At 43.7% G+C, this 19,815-nt stretch overlaps 1 protein-coding gene across 1 annotated transcript; it reads right to left on the bottom strand.

Moving 5' to 3' along the window:
• Window positions 1-2,057: 2,057 nt before the first annotated feature.
• kcnk10a (potassium channel, subfamily K, member 10a) lies at window positions 2,058-17,296 on the bottom strand. The gene is made up of 7 exons (XM_072440162.1): window positions 16,904-17,296; window positions 13,760-14,142; window positions 8,537-8,654; window positions 7,871-8,031; window positions 5,303-5,495; window positions 4,517-4,659; window positions 2,058-4,316 (listed from the first exon to the last, which is right to left on the bottom strand). The coding sequence occupies exons 1-7, from the start codon at window positions 16,956-16,958 to the stop codon at window positions 3,666-3,668; spliced, it is 1,704 nt and encodes a 567-aa protein (XP_072296263.1). The 5' UTR covers window positions 16,959-17,296; the 3' UTR covers window positions 2,058-3,665.
• Window positions 17,297-19,815: the final 2,519 nt, after the last annotated feature.

Raw genomic sequence — 19,815 nt, 5'->3', positions numbered from 1 at the left:
ATGATGCAGATAATATATCACTATTATGCAGATAAAATACATCACAGAAATATAATCATATATTTACATTTTATCACAGGTTTGCATTTTCTCCCTGTGTCAGCGTGTCATTTCCTCCAGGTGCTCCGTTTTCCAATACCACTAAAAACATGTACAATAGGCTCCTCCCCTCTGGGGCCAGGACTCCCAAAATATGTACAATAGGCTCTCCCCCTCTGGGGCCAGGACTCCCAAAACATGTACAATAGGCTCCTCCCCAACATGTACAATAGGCTCCTCCCCTCTGGGGCCAGGACTCCAAAAACATGTACAATAGGCTCCTCCCCTCTGGGGCCAGGACTCCCAAACATGTACAATAGGCTCCTCCTCTCTGGGGCCAGGACTCCCAAAACATGTACAATAGGCTCCTCCCCTCTGGGGCCAGGACTCCCAAAACATGTACAATAGGCTCCTCCCCTCTGGGGCCAGGACTCCCAAAATATGTACAATAGGCTCCTCCCCTCTGGGGCCAGTACTCCAAAAACATGTACAATAGGCTCCTCCCCTCTGGGGCCAGGACTCCCAAACATGTACAATAGGCTCCTCCTCTCTGGGGCCAGGACTCCCAAAACATGTACAATAGGCTCCTCCCCTCTGGGGCCAGGACTCCCAAAACATGTACAATAGGCTCCTCCCCTCTGGGGCCAGGACTCCCAAACATGTACAATAGGTAAATTCCTTCAGCTCAGGTCCTGGCTAAGCCTGGCACAGATCTGGAGATGGTCCCTGGGCACTGCACTGCAGCGATCACTGCTCCAGAGGAAATGTCCCAGCAGTCTTGAAGGATGGGTCAAATGCAGAGGACAAATTTCCCTACGGAGACAATAAAGTGTATCTTATCATAACCTTACCTTTGACTTCAGTTTTTTGCTGTAGTGATAAATTCCAGTGTGAACAGAGCAAATCTGACAGCGTTCTGGGACTGAAGCGTATGTAAATGGAGGTTCTGACTTTCAAGAGTTCCACCTACCATCACAGAACAGAACAATGCAGAAAAGAACAATACAGAAAAGAACAATACAGAACACTGTTTAGGAAAACATTTATCCCTTTCAGATTCTAGCATAGTTTGCATTTTTTTATGGTTGTGTTTTATTATCAAACAAATTCAGGAATTGGGAATCTAAATATAATTTCCCTAATATTCTTTCAAAACACAATCAGTCAGGTCATTGAAATATTTCTAATCTTTTAGCAATGTTACATAATGTGTAAAATAAGAGGAAATTTGCCTTTTTGTGAGCGCCTGAGAGCACATTACCATTTAGAGAGGGGAGCAGTAATGTTTACAATGAATAAGACATATTATTCTGGACTCAGAAGTTCCACTGGATGTTGCAATGATTTCTTTTTATATTTCTATGTTACAGTAAGTTTAGAGTGCACAAATATGAGTATATAAATAAATATATGGAATTTATGATACATTGGAATGGTCACAATAAAATCCAGTGCACAGCTTCATTAAGAATACTGCAAAAACATATAGATTTATAGATTTTTGAATGTCTGGCTGGCCCTCTGAAGCTGAGGATCGATGGCATTTTCTCCCCGTTCAGAGAAACGGAGCTAAAACCCAGGTTATTTCAGACCAACAAGGTTAAAGCCAAGGACCTAAACCTGATCCTTTCCAATCAGTTAACCACTCTGCCGCTCCCCCAGTCCTACAAGGATAAGACTGCAAAAAGTTTGGGCTCATTTTTTCATTCTGATGTTTATGTTCTATTCAATATTTTTTTTAATTGTATGTTTTTATTTATATTTATTCATTTATGCAGACAAAATTGTGCCAACAGGGCAGTATTGGTTATTTTTTTACTCCAATTCACTTGTTTCTTCTACAGCTAAGCACATTATTTACACCACAGATCATTATTGAATTTAAGTTATGTTATATGTTTTCAGTAGGTATATAGATGTTCAATAGGTAGACCGAAAAAAAAAAAAAAGATTTAATGGAAACACAAAGCAGAAGTAAAGTCATTGCCACTTACAGATTGACAGCGAGCGCAGGCAGCTGAAGTGGGTGAGATGTTTTTATTCAAAGGCATAACAGTGATTGCACATTACTCGAAGCAGTGTCTGCATACAGGTGCGTCCTGACATTAGCATTAAAAAAATAAAAATAAAACCCAAATTCCTGGAAAAGTCTCTGAAGCATGTCGTGGTTCACAATCAACACAATGGACATCGGCGAGTTCTGCAGACAGCATGCCATTTCTCTCTTATTTTTCTTCAACGTTAGTATTATTTCTTTATTTTCCAGAGTTTTTTGAAGCATTTAAAAAAAACAAAAAGAGCCAGTTCCCGCGACGTCAGGTAGAGCTGTCCCGTTATCTCAAGTCTGTTCAACTACTGCATTTTGAATGAGCTTCCCTGTATATTAGTGACCTCCTCTTTACAGACAGAAACACTTGTCATAATACAGTGAGATTACTCTTAAGGTGCTGCGCGAAGTGTCTGGGGAGTGTCGTGAATTCTCCGACGGGTTATTGAACATATTTAGCTGTGAATTGTCCATCGCTGTCTACCTGCATAGTGTTATTTTTTTTTTTGGAGTAGCCGTTATTGAAATGTATAGAAACATTCTCTGTTTTGCATTTGCGGCGACTGAAAGAAGCTGATCAAATCCACAGGTCCTTCATTAGGCGAAAAGAAATGAGTGAAATTAAGTTGAATTCAGAATATAAACCATTTAAAGCTTAATTATTTGACTGGACTGACTGGTTTGAATATATAAATAAAAGCAGTCTTCCAGTGGGGTAAGATTTGTTTATGGCTACTGTAATTTTCTTCCTCCACTGGCTTAAAAAAATGAAAATAATTAATTAAAAAATACCTTGAAACGGTACTTATTTCAAGCCTATAAAATGGTAATAAAAAATCAAGAGAATATTCTTTATTCAACTCATTTTCAGAGTGGTATTCGAAGGCCTCACATGTCAGTGAGCACGAGCCCTGAGATAGTGTTGAGTGGTTACAGCACGAGGAGACGGTGAATGACAGGACCAGGCCGGGACCATGCACGAGGACGAGGCCGGGACCATGCACGAGGACGAGAGGTATTTTCTCAAAAAGACGGTGGAATAGGCAGATGAACAGCATGGCAGCTACCTCACTTCTATTGGAGCAAGTCCGATATGTGTCTTTACTTTTCAGAGTCACGGCATTATAGTTAAAACATTTGATACAACAGAATTACTTGACTTCATTTTCAATATACGAAACACATCCATGGACTCCAGTTTACGTTGCACAGCAAAGTGTTATGATGAATGAGACTTTTGAATCACAGACAAGCTTTGGCTCTGCCTCTTTCCTCGACTATGTAAAAGTGGATTGACCAAGAACTCTTAAGTGTGGTTGAAAATGTTACAGACAGGAGTTTAACAGATAGGTGAAGATGGGTGCCACATGATGTTTGAACATGTAGGTACATCACCAGATGACCATTACAGACATGCACTATTCTACCAGTGTTTTCATGCCCTTCAGTGAATGGACAAAGTCTACAGCATGGATCCATCGACACAGATGTGTTACAGCGTTACAGTGGACTTCACAACAGGACGGTGCCCCTGTCTCACAGAAGGGGCCTAAGGCACTAATATTGACGTTTGAAAACACTACAGGCCCATGTCCCCATTGAGCTCTTCCAGTCTGGAGGTGCTCTGGCTGTCTTGGGGGGGCTCCACAGTGAAAGTGTTCTGAGGCACGTATAGAGGGAAGTCAGACAGGCTCATGTTGCACTCCTTGTCCTCGTCCTCTGGCTCATCCTTGCATTTCTCATCACTCGAAGGCGTGCTACATTCGAACATGGGAGAGCTGCACCCGTAAGCCTCACTGTGGGGGCGCCGCGCCTCATCTGGTATGTTCTTCTTCAGGTCCCTGTTTCTGCTGCGCTTGGCCAGTTTGGTGACGGAGCCCAGCCGGTTGAAGATGTTGTCCTCTGATGTGGCCTGGTGGTTGGGCTGCCGGTCGCTCTGCTCAGCCCCGCGCAGACGCAGGTTGTTGAGCTTGGTGTCGATGCTCTCTTGTGAGGAGGTCTTGTAGCTGTTGGTGTCCAGACTGTTGAAGATGGCCCGTCGCTCCGGGGACAGCATGTCAAGGGACACCGCGCGCTGGTCCAGCCCCAGCTGTCTGCGCTCCATACTGCGGATTGTTGCTGCCCGCTGCAGTTTGTCATGGACCTCCACACTCATCCGCCTCCGCGTCTCCCTCAGCTCAGCTCGAACATTAGCTTTCCACTCTGCGGCATGGGCCTTGATCTCCCCAACCTGCACCACAACAGCCAGTCACACAATGTCCTACGATGTGGCACACTCAACAATAATCACCCACAAATGAGTTCTTACACTGATAAATTACTGATTCATAAACTGTTCATAAGACTAAAACAAGAGCTGTTAATTGAGTTTCAGTGTATCTTCAGATAGAAGTGTGCAGATAAAGTAAACGGGTCCATCAGGGTCAGTACCTCCTCTTTGGTCTTCTTGGACAGCACCCTGAGCCAGTCACCGATCATGTTCAACACTGCAGCGAAGTAAGCCAAACCACCGAGGATCCAGAACCACACCAGAGGCCGGTACCACTTCTTGTACTCGATTCGCCGGTTTCCCCCTGGACCAACAAACCACACGTTATTCGTCTTTATGATTATACTTTATTGTAGTGTAAAGGTTTACAACATGATCTGAAATGAAAACCTCTTTACATTCTAAACTGACAAATTGCTCAAAAGCAAAAGCAGATCATTTATCACCATTGTGGCCTGTGCCTGATTAAAGCAAATCACATGACTTTCACCACATTTATACCAACTCCGTCACGTCAGACACACAAAAGACATCTGCGCTCCAAGGCAGTGTTGTCACGACACTAGAATTTCAAACTAAATTAATTTTTCAGCATGTGGTCCTATACAACAACTCATAAACTGGGATCCCACTTTGTACTATTTGTACTATACTTAGTTTTATATTTACTGTATACTTGGTTTTGATAGAATCTGGGTATTGTTTTCGTGCCTCTAGAGAGAATATCTACTCAAACTGCTTTGTTTTCTGTGCTTATAAAATCTTGTAGCAGGTATAAAAATGCAAGTATAATAAAATGAACGAATAAAATGCTAAATGTCAGGATAATTTAATTGTGTAATAAATCTAAATGGTAAACCTGAGACTGGTATAATTATAGAAGGAACCTTGTCAAACCTGTTTTGACCCGTTTTGTGCACAATAATGTAAGATCTAGTTGAACTGACCTGCCACATAGTCTCCGATGCCCACAGTGGTGAGTGTGATGACCACAAAGTATGTGGAGTCCAGTGCAGTCCAGCCCTCGATGTACTTGAAGATAACAGCCGGGATGGTGACGAAGAGGATGCAGCCAGCTAAGATGAAGAGCAGAGTGGACGCCACGCGGATCTTTGTCTGACTTATCTGGTTGGATTTTTTCTGGAAACGACACGTGACACAGGCACGAGTGAGTCACTGATGCAATTTAGAGAAATGTTCATCGGCTTTGGATTAGGAAAAGAAGCAAAAGTCATGTATACTTTTACAGCGGCTGAAAAGACGGGGATAGTACATGCAGGATAGTACCTGTGGTAAATACTTTTACAACAAGTCAAGAGGCAGTTTGTGATGAAATGTTTCTCCCTGTGTCTGGGTTTGTTTCCTCGTGGCTCTCAACCTCAAACATACACAAACAGTAACATTCTCCAAATCCTGAGCAAGCCGAGCTCCAGATCTGGAGATGAGTCCCTGAGCACTGCAGCAGCTCACTGCTCTTGTCAGGTGGCCCCAGAGGCACTAGTTATAGGACTTCTGGTGGTCCCAAGAGTCTCTAAAAGCACAGTAGGAGGCAGAGCGCTTAGCTCCCAAGCTCCTGTGTTATGGAATCAGCTCCTGTCCATGTTAAAGAGGTCGACACAGTCTCCTCATTTAAGACCAGGCTAAAAACGTTCCTCTTTGAAATAGTTTATGGTCAGACCAGTTAGGAACAGAAATATAAACCTACAGTTTCAGCTACGCTGTCCTAGGAGCAACTATGGGGGAAGTATGGCAGCTTGAGCACTATCCTCTGAAAAAGACTACTTCCCTATCAACAATATTTAATATCATTGCTGTTCACATGTTTATTTTCATGATCCATTTTCTAATTCCCTCTGAACATTGTTGAATCCGTTTTTCACTGTCTCCCTTCGAGGCAACTGCTGTTGTGATTTTGGACGTTACAAAAATAAATTCAATTGAATGGGTGAAATGCAGAGAATGAATATGCCTCACTATGGATTATCCTCATTCCTAACTCTAAAAGGTAATCCCTCTGTCTCCTGGCTAGGCCAAGTCATACTTCATAAGAAGTAAGAAGTTTGTTGTTGCACCTCGGGCTGTGCCTCTGTTGGTCAGTTCTCGCAGCTTGTTCTTGACAAATCAGCTGAGCAGAACTTTGTTCAGCAGGGCTGTCCATCAACTAGGCTCTGATTGGCTAAACAATATCAACTGAGCTATCTATGAAAAATATCTCAATAGCAACAGCGTGGAAACATTTGTTTGGGATCTCGCAGCCCGAGGTAAATGAGCACATTTCTTTATTAATATGCACTGTCCCTGAAATAAATAAATAGTATGTGTGGCCTTATTTCATCAATACAAAACATTCCAGCCGAAATGGAGAGACAAATGTCATGCAGGGAAATTTCTTGTCTTCCTGACTGTTTAAAAATTCATAAATGAAGGTTTTGTTAGATTTTATTTCTTCTCAAACAATAACTATTGTGTGTATAATGTCCAACCAGGAAGTGTAATATTAACAAGCTAGTCAATATCAGTCAAATTAAATATGATTTCTGGTCAAATCTTCAATATAGTAATGTTTTAGGAAAATCAGTCCCGTCTTGCACTTTAATAAGAGTCAAACACTAAACTATAGATTGACTTTAAAGTATCTCACTGTAGGAAACTATAGAAGAGAACCCGGCTCATAATAAAGATCAGGGTTAAAATCAACTTACCCACAGTACATTACATTGTTATTGCATTAAAAGAATAACTGTGAAGGATTGTCTTCTATATTCCCATGTTCACTTGAGCGCAGTCAGCCAGCTCCATAAACCACAATAAAATCATCACTTGTGAAGGTTTGAGAAGGTCTATGGGAAGTGACATCATCAGTGAGCTCATGTGGATATTGATCACTTTTATGTCTCTCTTTAAACACAATGTTTTAATTACAGCCAATAAAAATGTGATTGCCGCTCTTTAATAACGTTATAGCTTATATTTAATCAATTTGATAGGCATGATTTAGGAGTGTGTGTATATATGCAGTAGTATGTATATATGGCATAATAAATCTACTTTTATATATTGTGATACTGCCTTGTCCAAACTGCATGATATTTCGTGTTTCTTTTTGGCCCAAAGGCTTCACCAACACTTGAAATGTACATGTTTGAATAGTAAAATATATTGATAGCATATTAGATGTAGCTTGTCCATGTATGTGTTGTCGTGGTACGAGAAAAAATTTGAATTTGATGCAAATTTGGCACAGACTCAAATAGATGGAATCGCAGTAATATCTGATGCCCATGTCCAACCAGGAAGTAACATTCTAAACTTCAATCAACCCTATAATTCACCCTAATATTAGTATTATTCAACCCAGTTATGCCTCTACTATATCTTTCACAGTCAGGTTAGTGCTAGGTTTAGGGCCAGATCATTTGGTTAAGGCTTTGGGACAGCTCTGCTAAGCCGGTCATGGCAGAGTTGTGTTGGAGAGAACAATGACGCGGTTCAGTCACAGATCTTCAGTCACCCACTTTGAACATCTTTTCCACCCGGGCGATGCTCTTGACAAAGATGGTTCCGAGCTGGTCGCCGACCCCTGCCAGCAGGAAGCCGAACAGCGGGATGCCGAAGATGGCGTAGAGGATGCAGAAGATCTTGCCCCCCTCCGTGCTCGGAGCGATATTCCCGTAGCCTGAGGAGAAACACCACAGCAGGGTGCCGGTGAGCGGGTACAGCGCTAATTAATCCAGTTAACAGGTTCATGAGCACACCTCTTTCATTAGCACTACACCTGCGACTGCCGCTAACGAGAAACAGACTGCATTGTTTGTGTTTGTGCAGGAACATCTCGACAGCAGGAACGAGGAGGTGACACAGGAACACACCATTTCCAATTCCAATTCTTTATTTTAAGAGTTTAGAGGCACACGTTTTACATTTTCCTTTTTTGAAAAAACCTTGAGAACCAATTTTCCTTTACAACAGTGACTGGCCAAGAAGCAACAGTCTGATCACTCACGGTTTAGACTCATTGGACAAACTGGGAATAACATAAGGGACAATATGTTGGAGCTTAGTTTAATATCTGACCAACACAGTTATTAAATGATCCCCTGATAAAAGGACAAAAATGCTGAGGCAAAATGAATAAGCCTGAGTATCCCACTGGCTAAAGTCCTGTTAGCGTGTCACCATACCGATGGTGGTGATGACCGTCCCGGCGAAGAAGAAGGCACTGCCCAGGTCCCAGTGGCTGGAGTTGTAGGAAGTGTCCCCGGTCGGGTTCACGCCGGCGTTCACTGCATCCACCGAGTGCTGAGGGAGACAGAGACACGACACGAGTATGAACACGATGGCGGCTCAGCGGGGCGAGACGGGCCACAGACGGACCACAGCGGGGGCAGGACGAGGGCAGGACGAGGGCAGGACGAGGGCAGAGGGACAGATGGCTGATGGCAGCACGCGGTGACGAAGGTGGCTGAAGGGCACGAAGACTCAAGCACCTGAACACACCGTGGCGTTTAGTCAAGTCATTCATTATGGGTTTGGCTACTAATTGATTCCATGCCAAATCTTTTATAGAATTTAGATATTAATTTGACCAAGTGTTGATACTCTTGAGCCTTTTTAGAACTGTTTTCAGCCTCTTCACCACCTCAATTCTTTAGACTATGGGGAGATAATAATATAATGAAACTCTATGTAATATGTCTATCCCATGGACCGATTGTATTTTTCTATTTGTATGGTGAGTATTTTTCCTTGTTGAAAGTATTTTTCCTCATCGAAAGTGGACATTTAGCATTGTGATTCTAATGTGACTTTGTGTAAATAAAAACACATTTACATATATATAATTCTCTAAAGTGAATAAAGCCAAACTTAAACCAGGAAACCTGTTGTTCCTCTCAACCAATCACAGCCAGCCACCTTTGCTTGTCAACCAATCCCCACTCGGGTCTTTCAGCAACGTATCATCACACCACTTCTCCTACCCAGCTCCACCGCAGCAGCATAAGCACCGGCCTCCTCAGCCTCTTCACTACCAGCAGCGATAAGTTCTTTTCTACTTCCATTACACCACTGACAAAGTTGATGACGTTTTGAAAGACACAAATAAATCTGTGTGAGTGATGAAGCCAGAGATCACGACTCTCACCTTTGAACCCGCTGTCTCATTTCTGTGACATTTGTGTTCCGGGGGGGCTCACCAGACACTTCCTCACAAATATACTAGAGGGCGCTGTCAGGACAATGTCCGCTCAGTTGCTGGGAATCAACTTTAAGGGCGACCACATCAAATCTGAGACTAAACAGGGCTATAAACGAGGCTAAACCTGCACCGAATCAGGCCTGAAAAGGGACTTGAAAGTACCGCAGTGTCGTCACGGTAATAACATTCTCAAACAAAATGGCCCGATGCTGAATTCAATACCACATTGATTAGGAAAAAACAATTGACTGTCATTTTCTACACAAAATGATAGAATTGTCTGTATGTTTCTGTTCTAATAAAGCGCAGGATCATTCTAAAACTGGAACGGTCAACTTTTCTCCTCTTTATAGGATTTTATTTAGTTTTTTTAGTATCAAAACTCCCTCAAATGATTATATAGTTTAAGTAGTTTCAAAATTAATATCAATTAGTGTCAGATTTTCTATTCTTATGACAACCCTCCTAGAAAAGAACCAAACCAAGTCTAAACCAGGACTAAAATGTACTATATTCAGGGCCCAATAACAAGAATAAGAGCGCCCCCTATAGCCCAGTGAAGTGAACAGGCTGTGGCAGGGGTTTACCGCCAAATATACTGGAGAAATTCTAATAAAAGCTTGGATTTTGGTCCTGTAACTGGGCAAGTCAAGACTCAAATATGTTCAATACAATGTAGTAAATGTTCTAGACTGTGCTTCACGTCGACATCACATCCGCTAAGATAAGATAACATCAGTCTTTTTACCAACTCTGATACTTTTGTCATTGTAGTGTTTAAACGAGTCTGTGCCAGCGCATCACAGGCGCCCGCCTGGCACCAACCATCTGTCCTTCGCTTTTTCTCCTCTTTTCTCCATTTAGCCCTGCACTCCTTCAGCCTCATCCATAATTCAGCAGTGCAAGGCTGGGCCCACAGTGACTCCACCGACTGCCACCCTCTACCACTCGCAGGCCTACCACCGACTGCCCCCCTCTACCACTTACAGGCCTGCCACCGACTGCCCCCCTCTACCACTCACAGGCCTGCCACCGACTGCCCCCCTCTACCACTCACAGGCCTGCCACCGACTGCCCCCCTCTACCACTCACAGGCCTGCCACCGACTGCCCCCCTCTACCACTCACAGGCCTACCACCGACCAAAGTGACATTGCGCTGATGAAATATTGGGCAACACAAATGAATGGGATAAATAGGATTAAATGAAACAAATTTAATGGGCTCTGTGTCATGAAACATACGGGTTACAGATTAGGTCTGTGGAGAGGCGAGTTCACTCACAGTAAGGATGCATGTTTTTACAATAAGGTTTTACAATAAAACACTTCTAAGTGAATTAATGCAAGATGAATATTTCAGTAGTCAGTAACATCTCCATGGATACAAGCAAGTGGAAGACCCTCCACCAGGAAAGTTACATAGTGCAACAGTAATGTAATTTGTAAGTATTCTGATTTTGCAGATGGTCTCATTTTCACCACATTAAAATACCTGTTTTGCAGGTGTCAGGTGGCCTGGTGATCCGGTGATCCGATGGCCTGGTGGTCAGATGATCGGTGGTGGTCAGGTAATCTGGAGGTCAGGTGGTCTGGTGGTCCGGTGGTCTGGTGGTCAGGTGATCAGGTGATCTGGAGGTCTGGTGGTCAGGTGGTCTGGTGGTCAGGTGGTCAGGTGGTCTGGTGTTCAAGTGGTCAGGTGGTCTGGTGGTCAGGTGGTCTGGTGGTCAGGTGGTCTGGTGTTCAAGTGGTCAGGTGGTCTGGTGGTCAGGTGGTCTGGTGTTCAAGTGGTCTGGTGGTCCGGTGGTCTGGTGGTCAGGTGATCTGGAGGTCTGGTGGTCAGGTGGTCAGGTGGTCTGGTGGTCAGGTGGTCTGGTGTTCAAGTGGTCTGGTGGTCTTGTGGTCTTGTGGTCTGGTGGTCAGGTGATCTGGAGGTCAGGTGGTCAGGTGGTCAGATGATCTGGAGGTCTGGTGGTCAGGTGATCTGGTGGTCAGGTGATCTGGAGGTCAGGTGGTCTGGTGCTCTGGAGTTCTGGTGGTCAGGTGGTCTGGTGGTCAGGTGATCTGGAGGTCTGGTGGTCTGGTGGTCAGGTGATCTGGAGGTCAGGTGATCTGGAGGTCTGGTGGTCAGGCGATCTGGAGGTCTGGTGGTCAGGTGGTCTGGTGGTCAGGTGATCTGGAGGTCAGGTGGTCTGGTGGTCCAGTGGTCCGGTGGTCTAGTTTTCTGAATGTCTTCCTCACTCTTCACTCCCATTTCACACTTACAGCCGTCCCGTTCAAATACATAAATCGGACTGGCAGCAGCTGCATTGTGGGTAGAGTTATCTCAGGTTTGAGGATCGACCCCATGTGCGAGTGCCATTTGTACCTTTGGGAATTACGTCTGTTCTCCTCGAGTGTTTGTGTGAAACTGGATGTTTAGTGGCCGTACGCACGAGATAACAATCATAAAGCAGCTGAGGTGTGACCAAAGTGTTATTTATGAGCAAATCATCCATTAGCGAATTAAGCTGAGAGGGTAGAGTTGTAAACAGGCATTACGTTTTATAGAGCTGGGCCTCATAAAATGTAATGATACAAACTATACTATTTTAATTTACACTAGTGCAAGAAAGGTTTGACGGGAATAAAAACACACTCAAAAGAGCAAACAGTTTAAATCGAAGAGGACGTGTATGAGAATCTGCTGTTCAGGACTCTAAATGCAGATGCTTTGACTTGGTTCATGGTGAAAAGGAATAAATAAACAGGCTACACGTTCCATTTCTTCTTCTCTGTTAACCTCACTATGCAAAAAACGATATATGTACTAAAGCAGCAAGCATATTCAGACCTCTTGTAAAAACAGTGGCTTTAAGGGCCTGGATTTGATATATATTCGTATTTGTACCTATACAGATATTTAAATACCTCGTAAATACAGTGAGAAAAGTATGGGGGGAGTATCACAATTGAGTACAGTGTTAATGTTCATTGTTTTATGTATTTTATGGTACTGTGAGATCATGGACCCCTAATATCGATTTTTATAAAAGTGTATATATCCCTAAAATGTATGATTTCCTTCTTTTTCATATTCACTATATTACTATAGGGTTACTATAAAAAATTTGGGTTGGAGTTAGAACGCTGAACGTCTCCAACTCTACAATCCTCCATCCTCCCAGCGCAGTACACAACAGTACACGGTGAGATTTGGACACATTTGCAGTGCTCTCCTCTCAGGTCTCTGGGTAGGTACTTCTCCTGACACCTGATAGTCCAAACACAATTACTGTCCGCGCTAATGTTTGCCGTCCAGCACTTATGGAACGCGTTCACTCGGCTCTGCTCAGACCTGTGTGATCCGTCCATTATCAGACCGGGTTTCACCGCCGCTCACTTCAATACGCATCGAGCAGACCGCCGCCTCTTCCCATTGTGCTCTGCTTTACGGGAGGCCGGGGCAGTTGGCCATGAAAAGTCCTGCAGTGGGCAACAGTGCAGTGATGCAGTGTGGGTCTGAGCCAGGCCTGTTTCAAACTGCTCTTTTATTCGGCCTACAATTCATTGATGCAGGCTTTGTTACGTATGGATTACTCCACTCGCCGTTTTTGGCTCAGAGAATGTGACAGTAAACAGAATGTGTGTGTGTGATGTTTGAGCTGGGGCGCCTGTAATGTATGTTTAAGTACATATATACTTTAGTGTGTTGAGCATTGAGCTTCTTTACTGCTGATGCCGAGGACCGCTTGAAGTAAGTAAGTAAGTAAACAAGCGCTTTTTAATGACCTATAGTTACAAAGTGCTTCACAGACATAAAATACTAACTCAATATACAGTATACAACATAAATCCAGTCACTTTTGACAGCCCTGAAGAATAACATCTTCTTGCTAAATTAACTGTGAGTTTCACGCTGATAATATCAAGTTGTGAGGTTTGCATTTTGTTACATCCCCAGGGTCAGATGATAATAATTGGATTTATGTAGTGCCTTTCAAGACACCCAAACCAATTTGTGTTGCATTATTCATTCACTCTCCACACACAGGTGGCAGGCTACTTCCAAGGCCACAGCTGCCCTGGGGCTGTCTGACAGAGATGTGGTTTCACCAACAGCCTTACATTACTATCCAAAATGTGCCTGAAGTATCTTGCCCAAGGGCACAGTGACAGAAATAACTTGGAGCCATTGTTGTACCTAAAGATTGTGGACCAGGACCTCACCTTGATGATGGCCTCCAGCTCGGCGGGGCTCACACACGGATGCTTCAGGAGGAAGGCTGCTTTCTCTGCCGTGATGGTGATCTTCTGGTTGTTCTCAAATGGCTGCTCCAGAGCCTGGAACACCAGCCCTCCAACCACCAGGTACAGCACCACCACCACAAACACGGCCAGCACGGTCTTCAGCTTCATGAAGGTGAAGACCACCGTCCCATCCGGGCCCGCCTCTATGCTGGCCACCACGCTCGCGGGCCGGGACACGGACAGGCGAGGCACGGAGCAGCCCATTGGGTTCTGCATGGTGGCCAGGCTGGCGTGCACCAGGCTGGACTGAAGCATCCCTGGCTGCACCTTCTTCGGGGAGACCAGGTTGGTATGAACTGGTACTAAAGAGAAAGAAGAATTAGATATCAAAGGACATTAAAAATGGACCTTAAATTCTGTGAATTTTTTTTGTGAATTGTGACATTTATTTTGGCCGTGACCTCTTTTTTTTTATGTATTTTTGTTTTTTGAGGAATTGAATTGAAGAAACAAACAAAAAGCATGACACAGAGATCATTTATAATGTCATCATATGGCATATGTCCCACTTATACCTATTAGTAAACAAAAGTTCTTTATTCTGTTTTGCAGTTTTATAAATGACCATTGTTGTTTAAGCCTTGAGATCCATTCATTTGCAGTAGTTTTTTCCCATTGTGCTAGAAGGTATCCATCTATTGTTTCCTCTTTTAAATTACTTTTTTTAAACAAAAACATACATAAAACATAAAAAAAGACATAAAAACAGCCAGACGGGATAAGAGAGAACATATGATAAGTGAAGAATAAAATAAGAGATTAAGGGGGTGGCATCCAACGTAAAGAAGGGTTAAAGAATATAGAAAGCTTTATTAATCTGTTTAATAACATTTACTCCCGCGTGGGAATAAAGCAGACATGCCGCCCCCCATGGCGGCCCCCCATGGTCGCCCCCCATGGTCGCCCCCCATGGCCACCCCTGATCATCAGTCTCAGGTCTGTCTCTGCTGCCGGCTTCAGCGCTCCCGCAGGAGGATCTCGAAGCTTTAGTACCAACTGGTTACAATGAAATCCGCTTAACAATTTGTTGCCCCATTCATTAAGTCCCTGTCGGCTCTGATGGAGCTTCTACTGAGCGTACACCACAGCTGCCCTGGGACGGACTGATGGAGACAGGAACATGCACCATGGTCTCTGCAGCCACCACCAACTATAATCATCTAAGAGGCAAGATTTTTGCTTCTGGAATACAATTTCCAACCTTTACTGTAAACTCTGCACAATTGAATATTTGATTCCACTGTTCTGAGTTCAGCTGTGTCAATAGACAGATTTCATTCAAAACAATGAAACCTCCTAACTCTGGTTCTGAACGCATGCAGGATTTGTTCAGAGCTATTTAACTTAACTTATTCAACTTGCAAATGCTGTAATTAACATGTGGGGTGCACAAAAAGTCCCCCACACTGTTTCAATATATAAAGTTGATGCAATAAAATAACTACTGATATATTAGATTTCTGAGAGAAATAACATTCAAAATGGTTTATCAGCAACTTTTCAAAATTGTCCATCCAGAACCAAACCAGAATTATACTAGGACAAGACTCGTACCAACCAGGTCTGAACCAGGTCTGAACCTGAACCAGGTCTGAACCAGGTCTGAACCAAGTCTGAACCAGGTCTGAACCAGGTCTGAACCAGGTCTGAACCAGGTCTGAACCAGGTCTGAACCAAGTCTGAACCTGAACCAGGTCTGAACCAGGTCTGAACCAAGTCTGAACCAGGTCTGAACCAGGTCTGAACCAGGTCTGAACCAAGTCTGAACCTGAACCAGGTCTGAACCAGGTCTGAACCAAGTCTGAACCAGGTCTGAACCAGGTCTGAACCAAGTCTGAACCAGGTCTGAACCAGGACTAACCTAGAATCAAACCAGGTCTAAAGCCCAAACCAGGTGCAAACCCAGAATCAAACCTGTAAACAAGATTTTTTGTTTTTAGAAGATGAGTCATGGGCCGCCTTAAATCACTTGGAGGGCCTGATTTGGCCCCCGGACCTGATGTTGAATAGCCCAGATTTACAGCTTGAGTCTCATCTTGCCCTGAAGCAAATGTGTTTTTCTTAAGCGTTATGAATCAGACTAACAACAGGAAACTGTGGGCTACAGATCTTTATGTTTTTTATATTATTTGCCTCGTTTGTATTTCTTATTTTCCAGCTCACTACAGATGTTTGGAACCCTGAATGCAGCACAAGCTGCATTTGAGGAGAATAAACGTTTTGTCAAAGCTAATTTAGAAGATCATTGGAGTGGATGATGAAAATGTTGACAGATGTTGGCTCACTCAAGGACACTGTGGCTTGTGACTGACACATCTCGCCCTGTGTTACATCACTTTGGGGATTCGTGACAGCTGTAGTGCATTTTGCAGGGGTCAGACCAGAGCCCTCTTGTTGTCGGAAGACAACAGCCGCGCGTGCCCGAGCAAACGAGGGTCCCCAAGTGATGTCCCCCTCCACTGCAGATGGTGTGAGGGGCCGTAGTCAGGTCAGGAAGCCCGACACACTTCACCTGCTGCTGCTGCTGCTGCTGCTGCTGCTGCTGCTGCTGCTGCTGCTGCTGCTGCTGCTGCTGCTGCTGCTGCTGCTGCTGCTGCTGCTGCTGCTGCTGCTGCTGCTGCTGACGTGAGCCACATGAAGATGCGCTCTGGATGAGGTAATGGAGAGAGGCTTCCACACTGCAGGCGCCAATGTCTCACTGCTCTAACTGCTCTAACTGCTCTTACACGCGCGTGGAGCTGGGGACTGACTGCAGTGCCTCAGCCTCTTCAGCAATGTGTCCATGGACATCATTTACTGTCAATTATCTATATTCTTCTCTATTATGTACCTCATAAACACCACAATGGTAAAAGGTGTAGCTTTTTTAATTACGATGTCTAGTAATGTTTAATATAGACCTTGTTTAGTGATAGTGCCTTGGGCTGAGAACATCTCAGAGCTTTCATGTGCTCTACAGCTTGTCTGAGCTCTGAGCAGAAATGACAGAAGAGTAAGAGTAAAAGGCGCAGTGACTGACAACAACTGACAGAGAACGCGACACGCGCGCGTAAATGCGTTTACCTGGAGGTGGGTTCATGCTCCCCGGTTTTCTTGGGTTTTCAGTGGGAAATTTCATCTTTCTTCTTGTCGTTGCTTCGAATCAGTGTCGGGGAATCCTGGCGTCGAGTGTCTTAGTGTGGCTTTAATCGTGAGAGGATGGAGAAGGGCAGCAGGTAAAAGCACATCATCCCTGCCCGCATCAGCAGCAGTCTCCCCCACGGCCACGCGCCACTGAGCTTGAACCTACGCCGCGGGAGACCGGGCTCCAGAGAGGACCTTCGCGTTCACATCCTGCCGCTCTTTGCGCGTTGTTTACTTCGGAATGCGGCGGCACGAGTTGGCACACACGGATCCACCTCTCTCCGTCGCTCGTGCGTTTTGGCGAGGTCCGTACGCCAGAGCGTGCCATGCCCCAGCGTAACCACGTACTGCGGGCATCAACACGTCAGAGCTGCAGAGAGTGAGTGCGCCGCGAGACGACGAATACCAGAGGTTCACCTGCAAAGAAACAAAGAAGCTGCTGATAATTTATACAAAATATATAAAAAATATGCTGGATGACTAATTGACAGAGCTATAAAAGAAAACGAACCCGATATTAGTCAAATGCATTGGATAAAAATCGAATAATCAACCAAATCTGGGTAACTCTAATAGTCACCAATTGGACACAAATAAATATTGTCTAATAACCAAGACACTACTGGATGGAAGTGTCTGGGGGAGTTCATAGATCTGGAAGTGGACAGGACATAGAAGCCAGCGGTTGCACAAAAATGTCCCCAATCCTACAAGTGGCGGTGACAACATCGTGGACACGAGACATATTTTTCACATAAACAACAGCTAAAGTTACATCAACAGTGGAGTGTGTTCCTGACGGCTTTGGCGACACCTCCTGCCCACATTTACTGAATCACTCCTGTAAGTGCCATTTTATATGGTTTGATATTTTACATTCTTAATTTTATGTTATTCATAATAACTCATTTGTGTTTTATTTAAAAGAAGTTTGCATGTGTGTGCATGTCCTGGACGCTTGGGGGCGCACTACTGTTACCTGTCATGTAAAACAGGTGAAGTTTTATTTGTAAAACTTTGTTAATAAAGAGAGATGGCTGGAGCAACACGGTCGTTTTACCGTGCTGCGACTACACCAGTGGTCCTACGCGTAAAACAGGCTCATGCAGTCATTATTTTCCGAAAGGTTAAAACAAAGGAACAAAGAACTATGATTAGCCTCTACAACTCCAAATGTGTCTGATTTCACCGCGACACGGAGGATGTGCTGATGAAACAGCGCCCCTGTGTGGAATAAATGTGCATCACAAGACCTCAGTCTACATCAACTTTCACGGTTTACTGGTTTTTATAAGTGAACATGGCCAGCTTCTGACATTTCTTAAAGACTAACAGTTTATGGTAATTTTATACTTTACACTTTTCAGTCATTTCCACATAGCATCACAGTCATCAGTGTAAAGTGACGTAGTTCAGGGCGAGTGAGGACCCAAAAAACAAATTCCGGACAAGCGGGAGTCGAAATCACTTTCTCTTGTTTTCAAGGCCGTATCTAGCTCCCTCTAAAACAACCCGTCCAACTCCGGTGTTGGTCTTTCTTTAGTTATAACCTCTGGCTTTGATTGAAAATCCAGATTTGCGAAATGTTTTAACTTGGATATCTAATAGTCCAGATTCTACAAACACAATAATAAGGAAGAAGATAGGGAAATCTGTCCACACACGAGCACCTGTCAGCACCTGTCCACACACGAGCACCTGTCAGCACCTGTCCACACACGGCCGGGCTCAGAAGCACCCTCTTCATGAGGCACATGTAATGAAGTCTCTCTGAGTGAACTTTTACTGCGGTTTTATTATGAATCTGTGAGCAAGAGTGTAAAACACGCTTCAGAAATACATTTCATACATGATGGAGAATATGGAAGCACTGAGCACATGGTCAGGGTGTTTTATTTGTTATAAACAGAGGGAGAGAGAGTGACACTTCATTTGCATTGCACCAGCTCAGTTTGTGTGTGTGTGTGTGTGTGTGTGTACTCCAGAGGTTGAAGAGGTGCAGCCCCCTGAACATTTTGACATTCTTTTGACATTTTTCCCCCCCAAGATTGACAGGTGAGGCCCTGCCTCCACTACCTCCCCTGAATGCACGTCCCTGAGTGTAACCCACAATGGAGGCAAATCAGATCAGGTGTCTTGCTCAAAGAGACAAGGGCAAAATTCTCTACAGCAGCTTGCATTGCCAATGAGTCTCGAGTGAAGTGTGGCTGGAACTGGAAGGTTTATGGTTTGATCCCAATTTTGTCTGTGGGAGAGACATTTCACCCAGTTTGTCTATAAAATGAGAGTTACAGCTGTAGTTATATTTAATTACAGCTGTAATATATTTCTTTTTTGAGACGATATTTCGTCTCAAATCAAGACTAAAAAGTCATCGTGCATTCTAAGGGAAAGAGTTTATTTTTATTTCAAGTGAAATACATGATTTGGCGAACCAGCATGGCGTTGTGAAGGTGTGTAATGTTGCATATGTCCACTAGATGGCGCTGCTAGTCCTCAGTCTGAATACCTCTTTGATGTGGCACTAAATTTTGCCACGCCAGAGGCTGGGAAATTATTATCTCTATTTAAACATGTTTCATGGAGCAGATGACATTTATGTCTTTTTAACGGTGTGATTACAGGTTTTATTTTATCATTTTACTTTAAGAACCTGCCAGTATTTTGCATGTAAAAGTCTATCAGTGTATTTGTATGTATTGTATTTGTAGTGTAAGTTTTAATTATTATGATTTATTTATTTTAACTTTCCAGAGACTTGTCTTACTCTCATACATAATGTGAAGGGGAAATAGCAATTCGCTTTTTTTAAATGAATACAGGTGTATTTAAAAAATATATATATATATATA

This window comes from Eucyclogobius newberryi, unplaced genomic scaffold (genome assembly GCF_026437365.1).
Source record: "Eucyclogobius newberryi isolate DKJ021-1_F unplaced genomic scaffold, fEucNew1.0.hap1 SCAF_1, whole genome shotgun sequence".
Lineage (NCBI taxonomy): Eukaryota > Metazoa > Chordata > Actinopteri > Gobiiformes > Gobiidae > Eucyclogobius > Eucyclogobius newberryi.
The sequence above is the reverse complement of the archived record's forward strand: the minus strand, read 5'-3'. Positions and strand labels throughout refer to the sequence as shown.

Bases quoted from the DNA above. Each gene is read 5' to 3' on its own strand.
- kcnk10a (XM_072440162.1), bottom strand. From the start codon at position 16,958: ATGAAATTTCCCACTGAAAACCCAAGAAAACCGGGGAGCATGAACCCA. The intron at 14,143-16,903 runs GTAAACGCATTT...CTTTCTCTTTAG, and splicing joins GAGCATGAACCCACCTCCAG to TACCAGTTCATACCAACCTG. The intron at 8,655-13,759 runs GTGAGGTCCTGG...TGTCTCCCTCAG, and splicing joins AGCTGGAGGCCATCATCAAG to CACTCGGTGGATGCAGTGAA.